This window comes from Oncorhynchus tshawytscha, linkage group LG05, assembly GCF_018296145.1.
Source record: "Oncorhynchus tshawytscha isolate Ot180627B linkage group LG05, Otsh_v2.0, whole genome shotgun sequence".
NCBI classification, from domain to species: Eukaryota; Metazoa; Chordata; class Actinopteri; order Salmoniformes; family Salmonidae; genus Oncorhynchus; species Oncorhynchus tshawytscha.
In genome coordinates, this window is record NC_056433.1 from 27,468,862 (window position 1) to 27,482,914 (window position 14,053).

At 43.2% G+C, this 14,053-nt stretch overlaps 1 protein-coding gene across 1 annotated transcript in view; it reads left to right on the forward strand.

Moving 5' to 3' along the window:
- LOC112250423 (nesprin-2) overlaps positions 1 to 14,053 on the forward strand; it is a 245,510-nt gene that overhangs the window by 6,297 nt on the left and 225,160 nt on the right. The window contains exon 2 of the mRNA XM_042322697.1: positions 10,290 to 10,431. Coding sequence (XP_042178631.1) covers positions 10,344 to 10,431 — 88 coding nt within the window. The 5' untranslated portion in view covers positions 10,290 to 10,343. The remainder of the gene's footprint in view (positions 1 to 10,289; positions 10,432 to 14,053) is intronic.

A 14,053-nucleotide genomic window follows, 5' to 3' on the forward strand; every position in this document is an offset into this window, starting at 1 on the left:
GTGCCTCTGTAGCCATGGAAACACCAAAACCATAGGTGTATGAAGGGATTCAATGAGTAGGAACTGCATAGACTCACTGTGATTACCTGACACTCTCAGGTTAATGGGAAAAGTAGTGTGGGTGACTCTGCCAATAGAGTGCCCTTCCAGCGCTCTGATGTCCATCGGAATGGAGAGGAGTTGTGTGGGGATTCCCATCTCCGACACCAGGGTAGCATCCTCTCGTTGGCCCCAGAGTCAATCAGTACCCGGAGAGATTTGGACTGGTCACCCCACAACAGGATAGAATGGAGATAGGGTACGAGAAATGGAAGACGAACTGGCAACAGACAAACACAGGGGATAATGGGGAAAGTAGGAGAAACCTTGTGGGAGGTTGAGACGAGCACAATACAGGTGAAACAGATCAGGGTGTGACAGGATATAGGAAGGGAGGTGTCAAACTGCTGAAGTCTAATTTTCCATGTTGTCACTTCATTTAATATAACAGACTTTTAAAATGGAATGTTTGTGCACAATGTCTACTTAAAATATAAAAGAGATACAAAAGGCACTCTTTTCGTTAGACAACCCTACTGTGTGCACCACATGGACAGACAGTAACCATTTGTTTACATTACAAAGCATGTTTCGGTGCTTTGGTGGATATATAAAGCGTGTGCGCGAGATATAGAGCGAGTGCGAGTTTGTGTGTGCACTGGTGACTCACCAGTATGTAGAATGAAATCTTTCCCCAAGACCCACCCAGCATTGTACTGTCGAGTGCAATGAGAGGAAAAGTCAAGGGAAAACAAAATCGGTGTCACACAAAAGTTTCACCACTTGCTAATTTCTCAGTTAAATACAAAAAAATAATTAGGCCTTATTTTACTCCACAAGTCCCTTCTCAATTCCCCACAGTGCTATTATTACTATTTTTGTTATTACTTTATTTTGATACTTTTTTCTCTCTAAGCTGTCTTTCCCAAACTTGTATGGACACCAAAGCCATCTTTGCCTGTTTTGCATGGTCAGTTTTAAAACCAAATATTCCAAGCACTCAGAAGATTTTTTGTTGTTGCTAAAGCCCATTGAATCTTTGTAACGAATGATCCCATCCAACAGATTTGTTTCTGCATGCCCGTGTTGCTTGTGTGTGTGTGTGTGTGTGTGTGTGTGTGTGTGTGTGTGTGTGTGTGTGTGTGTGTGTGTGTGTGTGTGTGTGTGTGTGTGTGTGTGTGTGTGTGCGTGTGCGGTTATGGTGACTCATACAGTCATTATATTCCAGCTTGCCTAATCCACCACACCTATCAGGTCTGAGAGAGAGAACAGGATTGAATCTTGTCCCTGGAGCAGTCTGGTCTTGCTGTGATGTTAGCTGCTCGACCCAGTAGGTGAAATAAACAGTGTTCCTGAATCCTGACCTTTGCCTATTATGATTGTGTGTGTTGAAACATTGATGCAGGGTTGCAGCAATCAGTAGGGTCACATACAATAAAAACAACTTTAAAATAATAGATAATAGATAAAAGGTGGACAAAGATGGCACTTTTCTGAATATTCAATTGGTTCCATTTAATGGGGCAAGCTAAATCGAGCAGACCATGTGTATTGTAAAAGTATTTGACATTTGCATTTGCCCCACTCAGTGCACCGGACAGGATAAAGAACGCAGTAGGTGCAGTGCAGGCATACAACTCCTCACTGGGTAAATGGAATTGTGCCAGGTAGTGATACATGTTCAGTGACCACCAATATAAATATCATGTATGTTTTATGGGCATATTAAATCACGCAAACCCAAGGTGTGTGTGCATTGTTCATAAAATGATGTGTAAAACTAAACCACTGGGGTAAAATGATCATATTACACTACCAATAATAATAGCACACTCCCCCATCATCTGAGCCGGTGGCTCATTGACGAGGGGCAGTGCGTTTGAAAGAGGCAGCTTTGCCTGTGCCATCCCACTAGGCACACACTGGTTGAATCAACATTGTTTCCACGTCATCTCAATTAAATTATGTTGAACCAACGTGGACTAGACGTTGAATTGATGTCATGCTGCATGTTTTTATATTACTGGCTGTGCTGTTTGTTTTTCTATGAGCAGAATATTGGATAACTGTCCTTCATATTCCATTCACCCAGCTCAATGTAACATTGATAGGTATAGGGAAAATGTAGTAGCCTGAACCTATCATGAGGTTGCTACAACCTAGCCTATGAATGAAAGTTTACAATAAAGATGCACATATCGAGAGAAATCTGAGTAATCAAGTTGACAGACATTGTGCAGAGCGGTTTTGAATGTGTCAAACTTCCTGCAGCTAGCTGATCTAGGGTGTAATCATTAGTCCAACGGTTGCAAACTAGAGATTCTATTGGACAAATTCAGGTATGTCTATCCCTGTTTCGTTCCGTTTAAGAAAAGTTTTTCAGCAGAATTGGTGGAATGAATACAGTCCCTGATCACATGCAAACACAGTTCATTTTCATTCATTCATAGCAGCCATATACAAACAGCATGAGCCCTTTGATCATTCAATAATACTTTCTCGCATCTACGCGCTCTCCTCCTCTCAGCTTTTCCCTTTGCTTGTGGACTTCAGTGCCCAACACATCATCTGTCTGTGACCAGGAGAAAAAACGTTTCCAAGTCAAACCTTCATATCATAACCGTTAACAACTCTACACATCCTAAATCATTGTCACATTAGCTAACGTCATGTCAACATTGCTACTAGAACTAACGCGTTAGTAAGCCCGCTACAATCATGCAGTACAGTATAAAGTTAGCAAGCAGTTTAGCAGTTACACTGGCGGGCCCCGTGGCCTTGACTTGGGAGAGTTCCAGTGTTGGATAGCGAGCAGGCTAGGTAACATAGGTGTTTGAGTAGGTTAAACTAGCTAGCTGCATTTGCTAGCTAAGTAAGTGGAAGTGAAAAAAATACTAAATATAGCTAGCTCTCTCTCTCATTCTTTGCCTTCATTTATGAAGAAATTAATTTGTTCAAAACTTTTCAACTATTGTCTTCCTCTCTCTTTGAGTCAACTACTCACCACATTTTATGCACTGCAGTGCTGGCTAGCTGTAGCTTTCAGTACTAGATTCAGTCTGTAGAAGTGGGTGAGAACCAAGAGCCTCCTAGGGTTTGTATTGAAGTCAATGTGCCCAGAGGAGGACGGAAACCATGGTGCTACATACCATTCAGAGCGTGGTTGAGGCTACTGTAGGCCTTCATTGAAGTGTGTTTTAATAGGTTATTGGTGACATGAATATATTTAGTGTAGTTTATCTAAAAAGGATAACTTTTTAAATGTTTCACTATTTTTATTTTCACTGAGGAGGTGGGCCCTCCTCTTCCTCTGAGGAGCCTCCACTGTTTGATATGTTATTGCTTAACAAGGGCTTGTGAGATTTACAGAGAGGCTACAGAGGCGCGTGGGCTGCAGTGCTAAATACTCAAAGGGCTGCCACTCGGACATCTGGTCCACTAGTCCGGATTCTGTCACCTGGCAGTATGTTTTTGACTTGGTAGGAGGACATGACTGGTACAAGGAAATGACTGGTATAAGAAATGTGGTGGAAACTCAATAGCCCATGCTTCCACCAAGCCAATGTTTATAGATTTTTGGGAAGTAGGGAACTAGTGCATTGGGATGCACCCCTGGTTGTCACGTTGCCATGACCTAATAAAATAAATAGATCAGCATAAACGACAGACCTCTATCTGCCATTGATTAAAGGTACCCTCGGCCTGCATGCAGAGTGGAGCAGGAGCTCGGCTGGAGATCAACCATATTATGTTCTATTTCTGGGCGCCACCACAGATTCCTGGCACATCGCTGTTTGTGGGTGTGTGCCCTGACATGCTTCACAGGATCAGACCATTGGGCAGAGACAGTTTTTCCACTTCTGATGTTAGCTTGACAAATCAATGTTTGTGTGTGTGTGTGTCTGTTTGTGTGCGTGTTCAAAGCACATGAATAGGACAGCTGCATGCAAGGCTACCTGATTCCAGTCACATTGACAGGCAGGCAGCTGACCATACAACCTTTTCTCATCACCATAGTGACACAAGAAAACACTGGCACCACACACCACAAGGGCACACATTCCAACATGCCAATATGTCACTTCATGTGGGTAACTCTGTATGTCACCTACTCGCTCGGATCTGTGATTGAGCAGTGAGCACCGGTTGTGGGTGTAGTAGTTGTATGTTTATGTATGCTTCATGCTTTATGCTTGTAGCGCATGTCATTGTGTAAACTGACGTTGATTATGGCCACATGACTGAAACGTGTGTTATTTTATTTAATGACCCTCACTTTTTTATTTGTGCATATGTCATTTAATATTACTCCCCATTTCTCACTGTTTGTTTCTGAGGGTCTTTTATCACTTTTCTCCTTTAGGATGCATACATCCCTCTTTGCACACAGTGGATTTTTGTATAATAATAATTCAACATTTTAGAAAAGTTTTAGAAACTCCAACTGGTAAAAGTTTTACATGGTGTAAGAAACACAAATAGTGCAAGATTTTTTCAAATGTATGTAATTTTCATAAGAACAAATGTATGAATTTCACACATGTATTAAGTTAACTATGTGCTTTTGCCCAGAGGTTTGTAGGCATGGACTGTTTGAAAAGTTGCTTACATTTTTGCATAATCAGTATGTACATGTACTCAACACTCCTTACACAAGTATTTGGATTGCTGCACACACACACTCTTATTGTTGGATCCTCTGGTATAGAATGCACCAAGCCTTTGTGGAAAATTGTGTCCGGTCTTTAAACAGTTGCTCAAACCCTATGTTGTGCCCCATATTCTGGGCATTTCACATTTACATACATTCTACTACAGTAATCCAATCCAGATTTACTATGAGCTCTAATACTCCTCAAACTCTATAAGGAGGTTCCTTCCAACGTGCTGGGGGATGGGAGGTAAAACTAGGGTAATACACTTGTCTGTTCCACCTTCAGGGCCAGTCCCAATTTACCCCCTAGTCCCTATACCCCCTAGGCAATTGTGTGTGTGTGTATATATATACTGCTCAAAAAAATAAAGGGAACACTAAAATAACATCCTAGATCTGAATGAATGAAATATTCTTATTAAATACTTTTTTCTTTACATAGTTGAATGTGCTGACAACAAAATCACACAAAAATGATCAATGGAAATCAACCCATGGAGGTCTGGATTTGGAGTCACACTCAAAATTAAAGTGGAAAACCACACTACAAGCTGATCCAACTTTGATGTAATGTCCTTAAAACAAGTCAAAATGAGGCTCAGTAGTGTGTGTGGCCTCCACGTGCCTATATGACCTCCCTACAACGCCTGGGCATGCTCCTGATGAGGTGGCGGATGGTCTCCTGAGGGATCTCCTCCCAGACCTGGACTAAAGCATCCGCCAACGCCTGGACAGTCTGTGGTGCAACGTGGCGTTGGTGAATGGAGCAAGACATGATGTCCCAGATGTGCTCAACTGGATTCAGGTCTGGGGAACGGGCGGGCCAGTCCATAGCATCAATGCCTTCCTCTTGCAGGAACTGCTGACACACTCCAGCCACATGAGGTCTAGCATTGTCTTGCATTAGGAGGAACCCAGGGCCAACCGCACCAGCATATGGTCTCACAAGGGGTCTGAGGATCTCATCTCGGTACCTAATGGCAGTCAGGCTACCTCTGGCGAGCACATGGAGGGCTGTGCGGCCCCCCAAAGAAATGCCACCCCACACCATGACTGACCCACCGGCAAACCGGTCATGCTGGAGGATGTTGCAGGCAGCAGAACGTTCTCCACGGCGTCTCCAGACTGTCACGTCTGTCACATGTGCTCAGTGTGAACCTGCTTTCATCTGTGAAGATCACAGGGCGCCAGTGGCGAATTTGCCAATCTTGAGGTTCTCTGGCAAATGCCAAATGTCCTGCACGGTGTTGGGCTGTAAGCACAACCCCCACCTGTGGATGTCGGGCCCTCATACCACCCTCATGGAGTCTGTTTCTGACCGTTTGAGCAGACACATGCACATTTGTGGCCTGCTGGAGCTCATTTTGCAGGGCTCTGGCAGTGCTCCTCCTGCTCCTCCTTGCACAAAGGCAGAGGTAGCGGTCCTGCTGCTGGGTTGTTGCCCTCCTACGGCCTCCTCCACGTCTCCTGATGTACTGGCCTGTCTCCTGGTAGCGCCTCCATGCTCTGGACACTATGCTGACAGACACAGCAAACCTTCTTGCCACAGCTCGCATTGATGTGCCATCCTGGATGAGCTGCACTACCTGAGCCACTTGTGTGGGTTGTAGACTCCGTCTCATGCTACCACTAGAGTGAAAGCACTGCCAGCATTCAAAAGTGACCAAAACATCAGCCAGGAAGCATAGGAACTGAGAAGTGGTCTTTGGTCACCACCTACAGAACCACTCCTTTATTGGGGGTGTCTTGCTAATTGCCTATAATTTCCACCTGTTGTCTATTCCATTTGCACAACAGCATGTGACATTTATTGTCAATCAGTGTTGCTTCCTAAGTGGACAGTTTGATTTCACAGAAGTGTGATTGACTTGGAGCTACATTGTGTTGTTTAAGTGTTCCCTTTATTTTTTTGAGCAGTGAATATATATATATATAAGTGTATACCTACACCCATACCCACTGTATATCTCATTGGATAGGCATAATCAATGAATCAATCAAAAAATATATAAAAAGCACAGTGGCTAGGAACACCTCCTTAGAATGGCAGGAACCTCGGAAGAAACCAAGAGAGGAACCATGTTCAGAGGGATGGCCAGTGGTCTTATGGCTGAGCCAGGTGGAGATGATAAGCATACCTAAGATCAAACAGGACACCAGATTAGACAGGAGAATTACACCAGATAGGATTACACCCCCCCAGCACATAGACTATTATAGCATAGATACTAAGGACTGAGACAGTGGGGAGGGGGGGTCAGGGGACACTATGGCCCCGTTCAAAGTTACCCCTGGACAGGGACAACCAGGCAGGATATAACCCCACCCACTTTGCCAAAGCACATCCCCCACACCACCAAAGGGATATCAACAAACCACTACCCTGAGACAAGGCTGAGTATAGCCCATGAAGGTCTCCCCCACCACATGAGCCCAAGGGGTTGCAAAACCAGACAGGAAGATCATGTCAGTGACTCAATCCACTGAAGTCAAGTATAGCAAAAAAAAGCCTGGCATGACATGACGTGATGCACCCTTCTAGGGACCGCATGGGAGAGTGCGAGTAAGCTAGTGACTCAGCCCTCGTAATAGTGTCAGAGGCAGAGAATCCTACTGGAGAAAGGGGAGCCTGCCAGACAGAGAGAGCAAGGGTGGTTTGTCACTCCAGTGCCTTGCCGTTGACCTTCGCAACCGAGGGCCAGACTACACTCAATCATAGGACCTATTGAAGAGATTAGTCTTCTGTAAAGACTTAAAGGTTGAGACCGAGTATGCCTCTCTCACATGGATCGGCATTCCATAAGAATGGAGCTCGTAAGGAGAAAGCCCTGCCTAGTCCTTTTATCTTAGAAATTCTAGGAACAATAAGGATGCCTGCGTCTTGTGACCATAGTTTACGTGTAGGTATGTACAGCAGGACCAAATTGGAGAGATAAGTAGGAGAAAGTTAAAGTAATGCTTTATAGGTTAGCAGTAAAACCTTGAATTCAATCCTACCCTTAATAGGAAGCCAAATGTAGCGATGTTATCACTGGAGCAATATGATCAAATGTTTGGATCTAGTCAAGATTCTAGCAGCCATATCTTGCACTGGTTTTATTTCACCTTATCCATGTAGTCACAGAGTAGAGCATTGCAGTAGTCTAATCTTTTTAAAATCTTTTTAGGGTGTATATCAGCTTTAATATTGCAGATAGATTGTAAACTAATGTAAATACCTTTACATAAGTATACAATCAGACACTTTGTGAAGAGACTCGAAATTGAGCTCAGGTGCATCCTGTTTCCATTGATCATCCTTGAGGTATTTCTACAACTTGATTGGAGTCACCTGTGTTAAATTCAATTGATTGGACATGATTTGGAAAGGCACACACCCGTCTACATAAGGTCCCACAGTTGACAGTGCAATCCAAGGTAATGGTGGTGAGTGATATCCAGAGCAAGGTGATTGGTGGTGAGATGTGAAACAGGAGCCAGAGACAGGGCGGTAACTGCAAGGAGAAGACAAAAATGGTATAAGGCAGGAAACCGAGCAAAGCAGAGCAACAGGATCTTGAGAATAGACAAAAGGCTAGAGTGATATCTGACTGAGCAGAGATTACGATCTGGCAGGGATTAGTATATGTAGAGGTCTTGATTTATGGGATGATTTGCAGCTGGTAGGAATCAGCTCTGACTCCAGCACACCTGTGTCCAACCACACAATCACACCAAGGGAGAAAGTGTTTTCAGGGGGAGAACTGAAGGTTAGGAAGACACCGGATGAACACCAGAGGGCGTAGTGGGTGCAGATGTGACACACAGATCTGGGGAAGGGTACCAAAAAATGTCTGCAGCATTGAAGGTCCCCAAGAACACAGTGGCCTTCATCATTCTTAAATGGAAGATATTTGGAACCACCAAGACTCTTCCTAGAGCTGGCCGCCTGGCCGCCTTTCTATGCATATCTAACTTCATCTGCATTCTTCTGAGTAGGTTCTCCCAGCCATGTGGACAATTGAAAACAGGTTAGCAAAATTTGTCACCAGAGTGGTTTAGAGCATATTACTATTTGCCTGTGAATAACCAGACCTTCATACAAACTTGCTATGCTGAATTCTTGATGCACAACCAAGGTGCTGCCCATATCCTAGCAGCACGCTCACGAGCCACTCAGGCAGAGAATGACACGTGGAAGAGGGCGAGGAATGAGATGGGAGTACACATCCAGGCTTAATAATGTAATGAAATAGGCAGGGAGCAGTTTTCGAACCCTCAACATTCTAGCCTGAAGTCCAGCACGCTATCGACTGTGCCCAAATGTATTATTTGGGGTTGGGGCCGATTGTGGCTCAAAACACTTAATCAATTGGAATCTTAAACAAGTGGAAAGGGGAGAAAGTATTATTATTAGTTTTTCACAGGTGTAGCAGGCTGTGAATTCTGCTAACGTTTCTAGGATGGGCTATTAGCTGAACAATGGACTATTCAAACTTTACGAAAGAATTGTCTAATAGCAGAGCTAGGTGTGAACCCCCCCCCCCCTTTTATTTATATATTATATATATATATATGTTTGTCAAAAGAGAGATCAGGGTCCAGAGTAACGCTGAGTTCCTTCACAGTTTTATTTGAGACGATTGTCCAACCAACGAGATTCATGTCAGATCCGACTGCAGAAATCTTTTGTTTCTTGGGACCTAGAACTAGCATCTCTGTTTTGTGCGAGTCTAAAAGTTTTAAAAAATGTCCGCCATCCACTTTCTTATGTCTGAAACACAAGCTTCCAGGGTGGGCAATTTTGGGTCTTCACCATGTTTCTTTGTTACATTTGCATAAGCAAACTTAACACATCAAATAGCAAATGACCACCTTGGAGCTTTAAATTACATTTACGTTTCAATATGATCATCTGTTATTAGATGCAATCAGTTTTCAAGATTTGTTGTGGTCGTTTCTATAGCTGAATTTTTGCACAAATCGGCTCCCATATGAGGTCCAGCATCAGGGTGAGAATTACCGGGGCGCCAGTTCCCCTGTATGAGACGTTAACTCCCCGAAGAAAAAAAGGGCCAATTCAGCCAGAGAGGTTAGGGAAGTTCCCCTTACCTCTGGTGTTCACACATCTGAAAGGACTGGAAAGGTGTAAGCAATAGATGGCACCACCTAGTCCTCCAATTGGCTAAGTGGAGCTTTGTGCACGTCACTGTAGCTTATATAGGCTGTTGCTCTCTCTTTTGGACAAACATTTATAGCCAGGTATGTGTTTTCAGTGTTGAACCCATGTGTATATGTTTTTTGTGTACTTAAGCTATGTTAGTATGTACCTGTATATTGGTGAATGTTTTGTAATCTTTCTTCTCAGACATGGATTGTTCAGCTTGCTGCAACTCATATTGTATTACATTTCTTTATTTGACCTGCTTGTTGCTACTGTATATTCACACTGGTGACACCATGTCTATTTAAATGTACTAGTGGTATACAGTATGTGTACACAGTACTCTCCTCGGAGCCCACTAGGTTGATGTGTGTGTGATTAATGAAAGTGTGTTATATACAGAAAATATATTTCAGATTCTTTATTGTCCTGTGTGCCTTGCTATCTCCACAGAGCACCAGCATGCTGCCAGGACTCACCGGGTGATCGGTTCCCCTTTCAGGAGATATGGCGTCAGGGCTAAACCCAGAGGAAGCCCCTCTGGACGATGGAGCCATCCCCTTGGATATTGATAATGTCCACATGCTACTGCAAGGTCAGTCCACAGACATAAGGGGTAACACAGACACGTCACAGGGGCAATAAAGATTACACATTCGTTCAGAATGTTTTCTCACCACCAAATATGGTAGTGAGAGGAAGTCCAGTCGCGGGTAGTGGGAGAGGATGGAACTTGGTGAAATTGGGCCGACATTCTTCGAATTTTCTCATCGATGAAACATCTGATCTCAATACATTTTTCTGTTCCCAAAACTAGAATATGTTATGAAAAATTGCGTTGTTTAGGAGTGCAAGGTCGAATTGAGTAGATGTTCCCTAATGGAAATATACAAATACAGTTGAAGTCAGAAGTTTCCATACACCTTAGCCAAATTCATTTAAACTCAGTTTTTCACAATTCCTGACATTTAATCTCAGTTAAAATTCCCTGTCTTAGGTCAGTTAGGATAACCACTCTATTTTAAGAATGTAAAAAAAAAAATGTCAGAATAATAGTAGAGAGAAGGATTTATTTCAGCTATTATTTATTTCATCACATTCCCAGTGGGTCAGAAGTTTACATACACTCAATTAGTATTTGGTAGCATTGCCTTTAAATTGTTTAACTTGGGTCAAACGTTTCAGGTAGCCTTCCACAAGCTTCCCACAATAAGTTGGGTGAATTTTGTCCCCTTCCTCCTGACAGAGCTGGTGTAACTAACCCAGGTTTGTAGGCCTCCTTGCTCGCACATGCTTTTTCAGTTCTGCCCACACATTTTCTATAGGATTGATGCCAGGGCTTTGTGATGACCACTCCAATACCTTGACTTTGTTGGCCATTTTGCCACAACTTTGGAAGTATGCTTGGGGCCGTTGTCCATTTGGAAGACCAATTGCAACCAAGCTTTAAATTCCTGACTGATGTCTTGAGATGTTGCTTCAATATATCCACATAATTTTCTTTCCTCATGATGCCATCTATTTTGTGAAGTGCACCAGTCCCTGTTTCCTCCAGCATCTTCACAAGGTCCTTTGCTGTTGTTCTGGGATTGATTTGCACTTTTCACACCAAAGTACATTCATCTTCAGGAGCCGGAACGCTGCGTGGTCCAATGGTGTTTATACTTGAATACTATTGTTTGTACAGATGAACGTGGTACCTTCAGGCGTTTGGAAATTGCTCCCAAGGATGAACCAGGTCTTGTCTGATTTCTTTTGATTTTCCCATGATGTTAAGCAAAGAGGCATTGAATTTGAATGTAGGCCTTGAAATACATCCACAGGTACACCTCCAATTGACTCAAATTATGTCAATTAACCTATTAGAAGCTTCTAAAGCCATGACATCATTTTTTGGGATTTTAAATTTTCCAAGCTATTTTCCAGATATTGAGAAAAGGACAGTTTTGAGGGTTGTGGGTGCCTCAGAACCATGGTTCTGAGCCCCCGGAGGTGACCGTCCCTTCGGCGACAGATTTGGTGGTTTTTCTGCCCCGGGGAGGTCCTGGCTTTTGATCCCAGTCCCCCAAGGCATCGTCAACTTATTGTATGCAAACTTCTGACCCACTGGAATTGTGATACAGTGAAATAATCTGTCTGTAAACAATTGTTGGAGAAATTACTTGTGTCATGCACGAAGTAGATGTCCTAACCGACTTGCCAAAACTATAGTTTGTTAACAAGAAATTTGTGGAGTGGTTGAAAAATTAGTTTTAATGACTCCAACCTAAGTGTATGTAAACTTCCGACTTCAACTGTACATGCTAAATACAATGCACCAATAAGATCTCGCTTGTTTGGGTTTGCCCACCTCCTTGCTTGTTCTGCCCAACATGCTTTATTTCTCCTACAGTTAACAGCACAGATGAACTATCTTTGTTTAGTTATACATAGTAATGTGAGACTCAAATTAGTGAAATTATATTTAGTGCACTGCACTAAAATATAAACGCAATATGTACAGTGTTGGTTCCATGTTTCATGAGCTGAAATAAAACATAAATTTGTTTACATCCCTGTTGGAGAGCATTTCCCCTAAGTCAAGATAATCCTCTCACCTGACAGCTGTACCATGTACAAAAAGCTAATTAAACAGCATGATCATTACACAGGTGTACCTTGTGTTCGGGGCAATAAAACGCAAATCTAAAATGTGCAGTATTGTCATACAACACAATGCCACAGATGCCATAGTTTAAAGTTTTGAGGTAGCGTGCAATTCGCATGCTGACTGCAGGAATGTCCCCGGAGATGTTGCCAGAGACTTTAATGAAATTCTCTCTACCATAAGCCACATCCAACTGCTTCTTTTTAGACAGTTTGGCAGTACGTCCAACCAGCCTCACAACTATAGACCACGTATAACCACACCAGCCCAGGATCTCCACATCCGGCTTCTTCACCTGCGGGATCATCTGAGATCAGCCACAGCTGATGGATGGAACAGCTGATGGAACTGTGGGTTTGCACAACTGAAGAATTTCTGCACAAACTGTCAGAAACCGTCTCAGGGAAGCTCATCTGCGTGCTCGTCGTCCTCACCAGGGTCTTGACCTGACTGCAGTTCGGTGTTGTAACCGACTTGACTGGGAAAATGCTCACCTTCCATGGCCACTGGCACGTTGAAGAAGTGAGCTCTTCATGGATGAATCCCGGTTTCAACCGTACCGGGCAGATGGCAGACCGCATGTATGGCATTGTGTGGGCGAGCAGTTTGCTGATGTCAAGGTGTTGAACAGTGTGCCCCATGGTGGGGTTATGGTATGGGCAGGCATAAGCTATGTACAACAAACACAATTGCACTTTAACGATGGTAATTTGAGCGCACAGAGATCCTAAGACCCATTGTCGTGCCATTCATCTGCAGCCATCACCTCATATTTCAGCACCATGTCGCAAGGATCTGTACACATTTCCTGAAAGCTGAAAATGACCCAGTTTTTCCATGGTCTGTATACTCACCAGACATGTCACCCATTGAGCATGTTTGGGATGCTCTGGATTAATGTGTACGACAGCATTTTCCAGTTCCCACAAATATCCAGCAAATTCGCACAGCCATTGAAGAGGAGTGAGACAACATCCCACAGGCCACAATAAACAGCCTGACACTGACTGGTTTTCTTATCTACGCTCCTACTTTAAAAAAAAGGTATCTGTGACCAACAGATGCATATCTCTATTCCCAATCATGTGAAATCCACAGAGTATGGCCTAATGAGTTTATTTCAATTGACTAATGTCCTTATAGGAACTGTAACAGTAAAATCTTTGAAATTGTTGCATGTGCATTCAGAAATATTCAGACCCCCTTCACTTTTTACACATTTTGTTATGTGTTATCTGTTATTATAAAATTGTCCACCCCCCCCTCATCAATCTACACACAATACCCCATACGGACAAAGAAAAACAGGTTTTTAGAAATGTTTGCAAATGTATTAAAAATAAAAAATGAAATAATTTTAACCCTTTACTCAGTACTTTGTTGAAGAGCCTTTGGCAGTGATTACAGTCTCGATTCTTCTTCGGCATGAAGCTTGGCACGCCTGCATTTGGGGAGTTTCTCTCATTCTTCTCTGCAGATCCCCTCAAGCTCTGTCAGGTTGGATGGGGAATGTTGCTGCACAGCTATTTTCAGGTCTCTCCAGAGATGTTTGATTGGGTTCAGGGTTCAG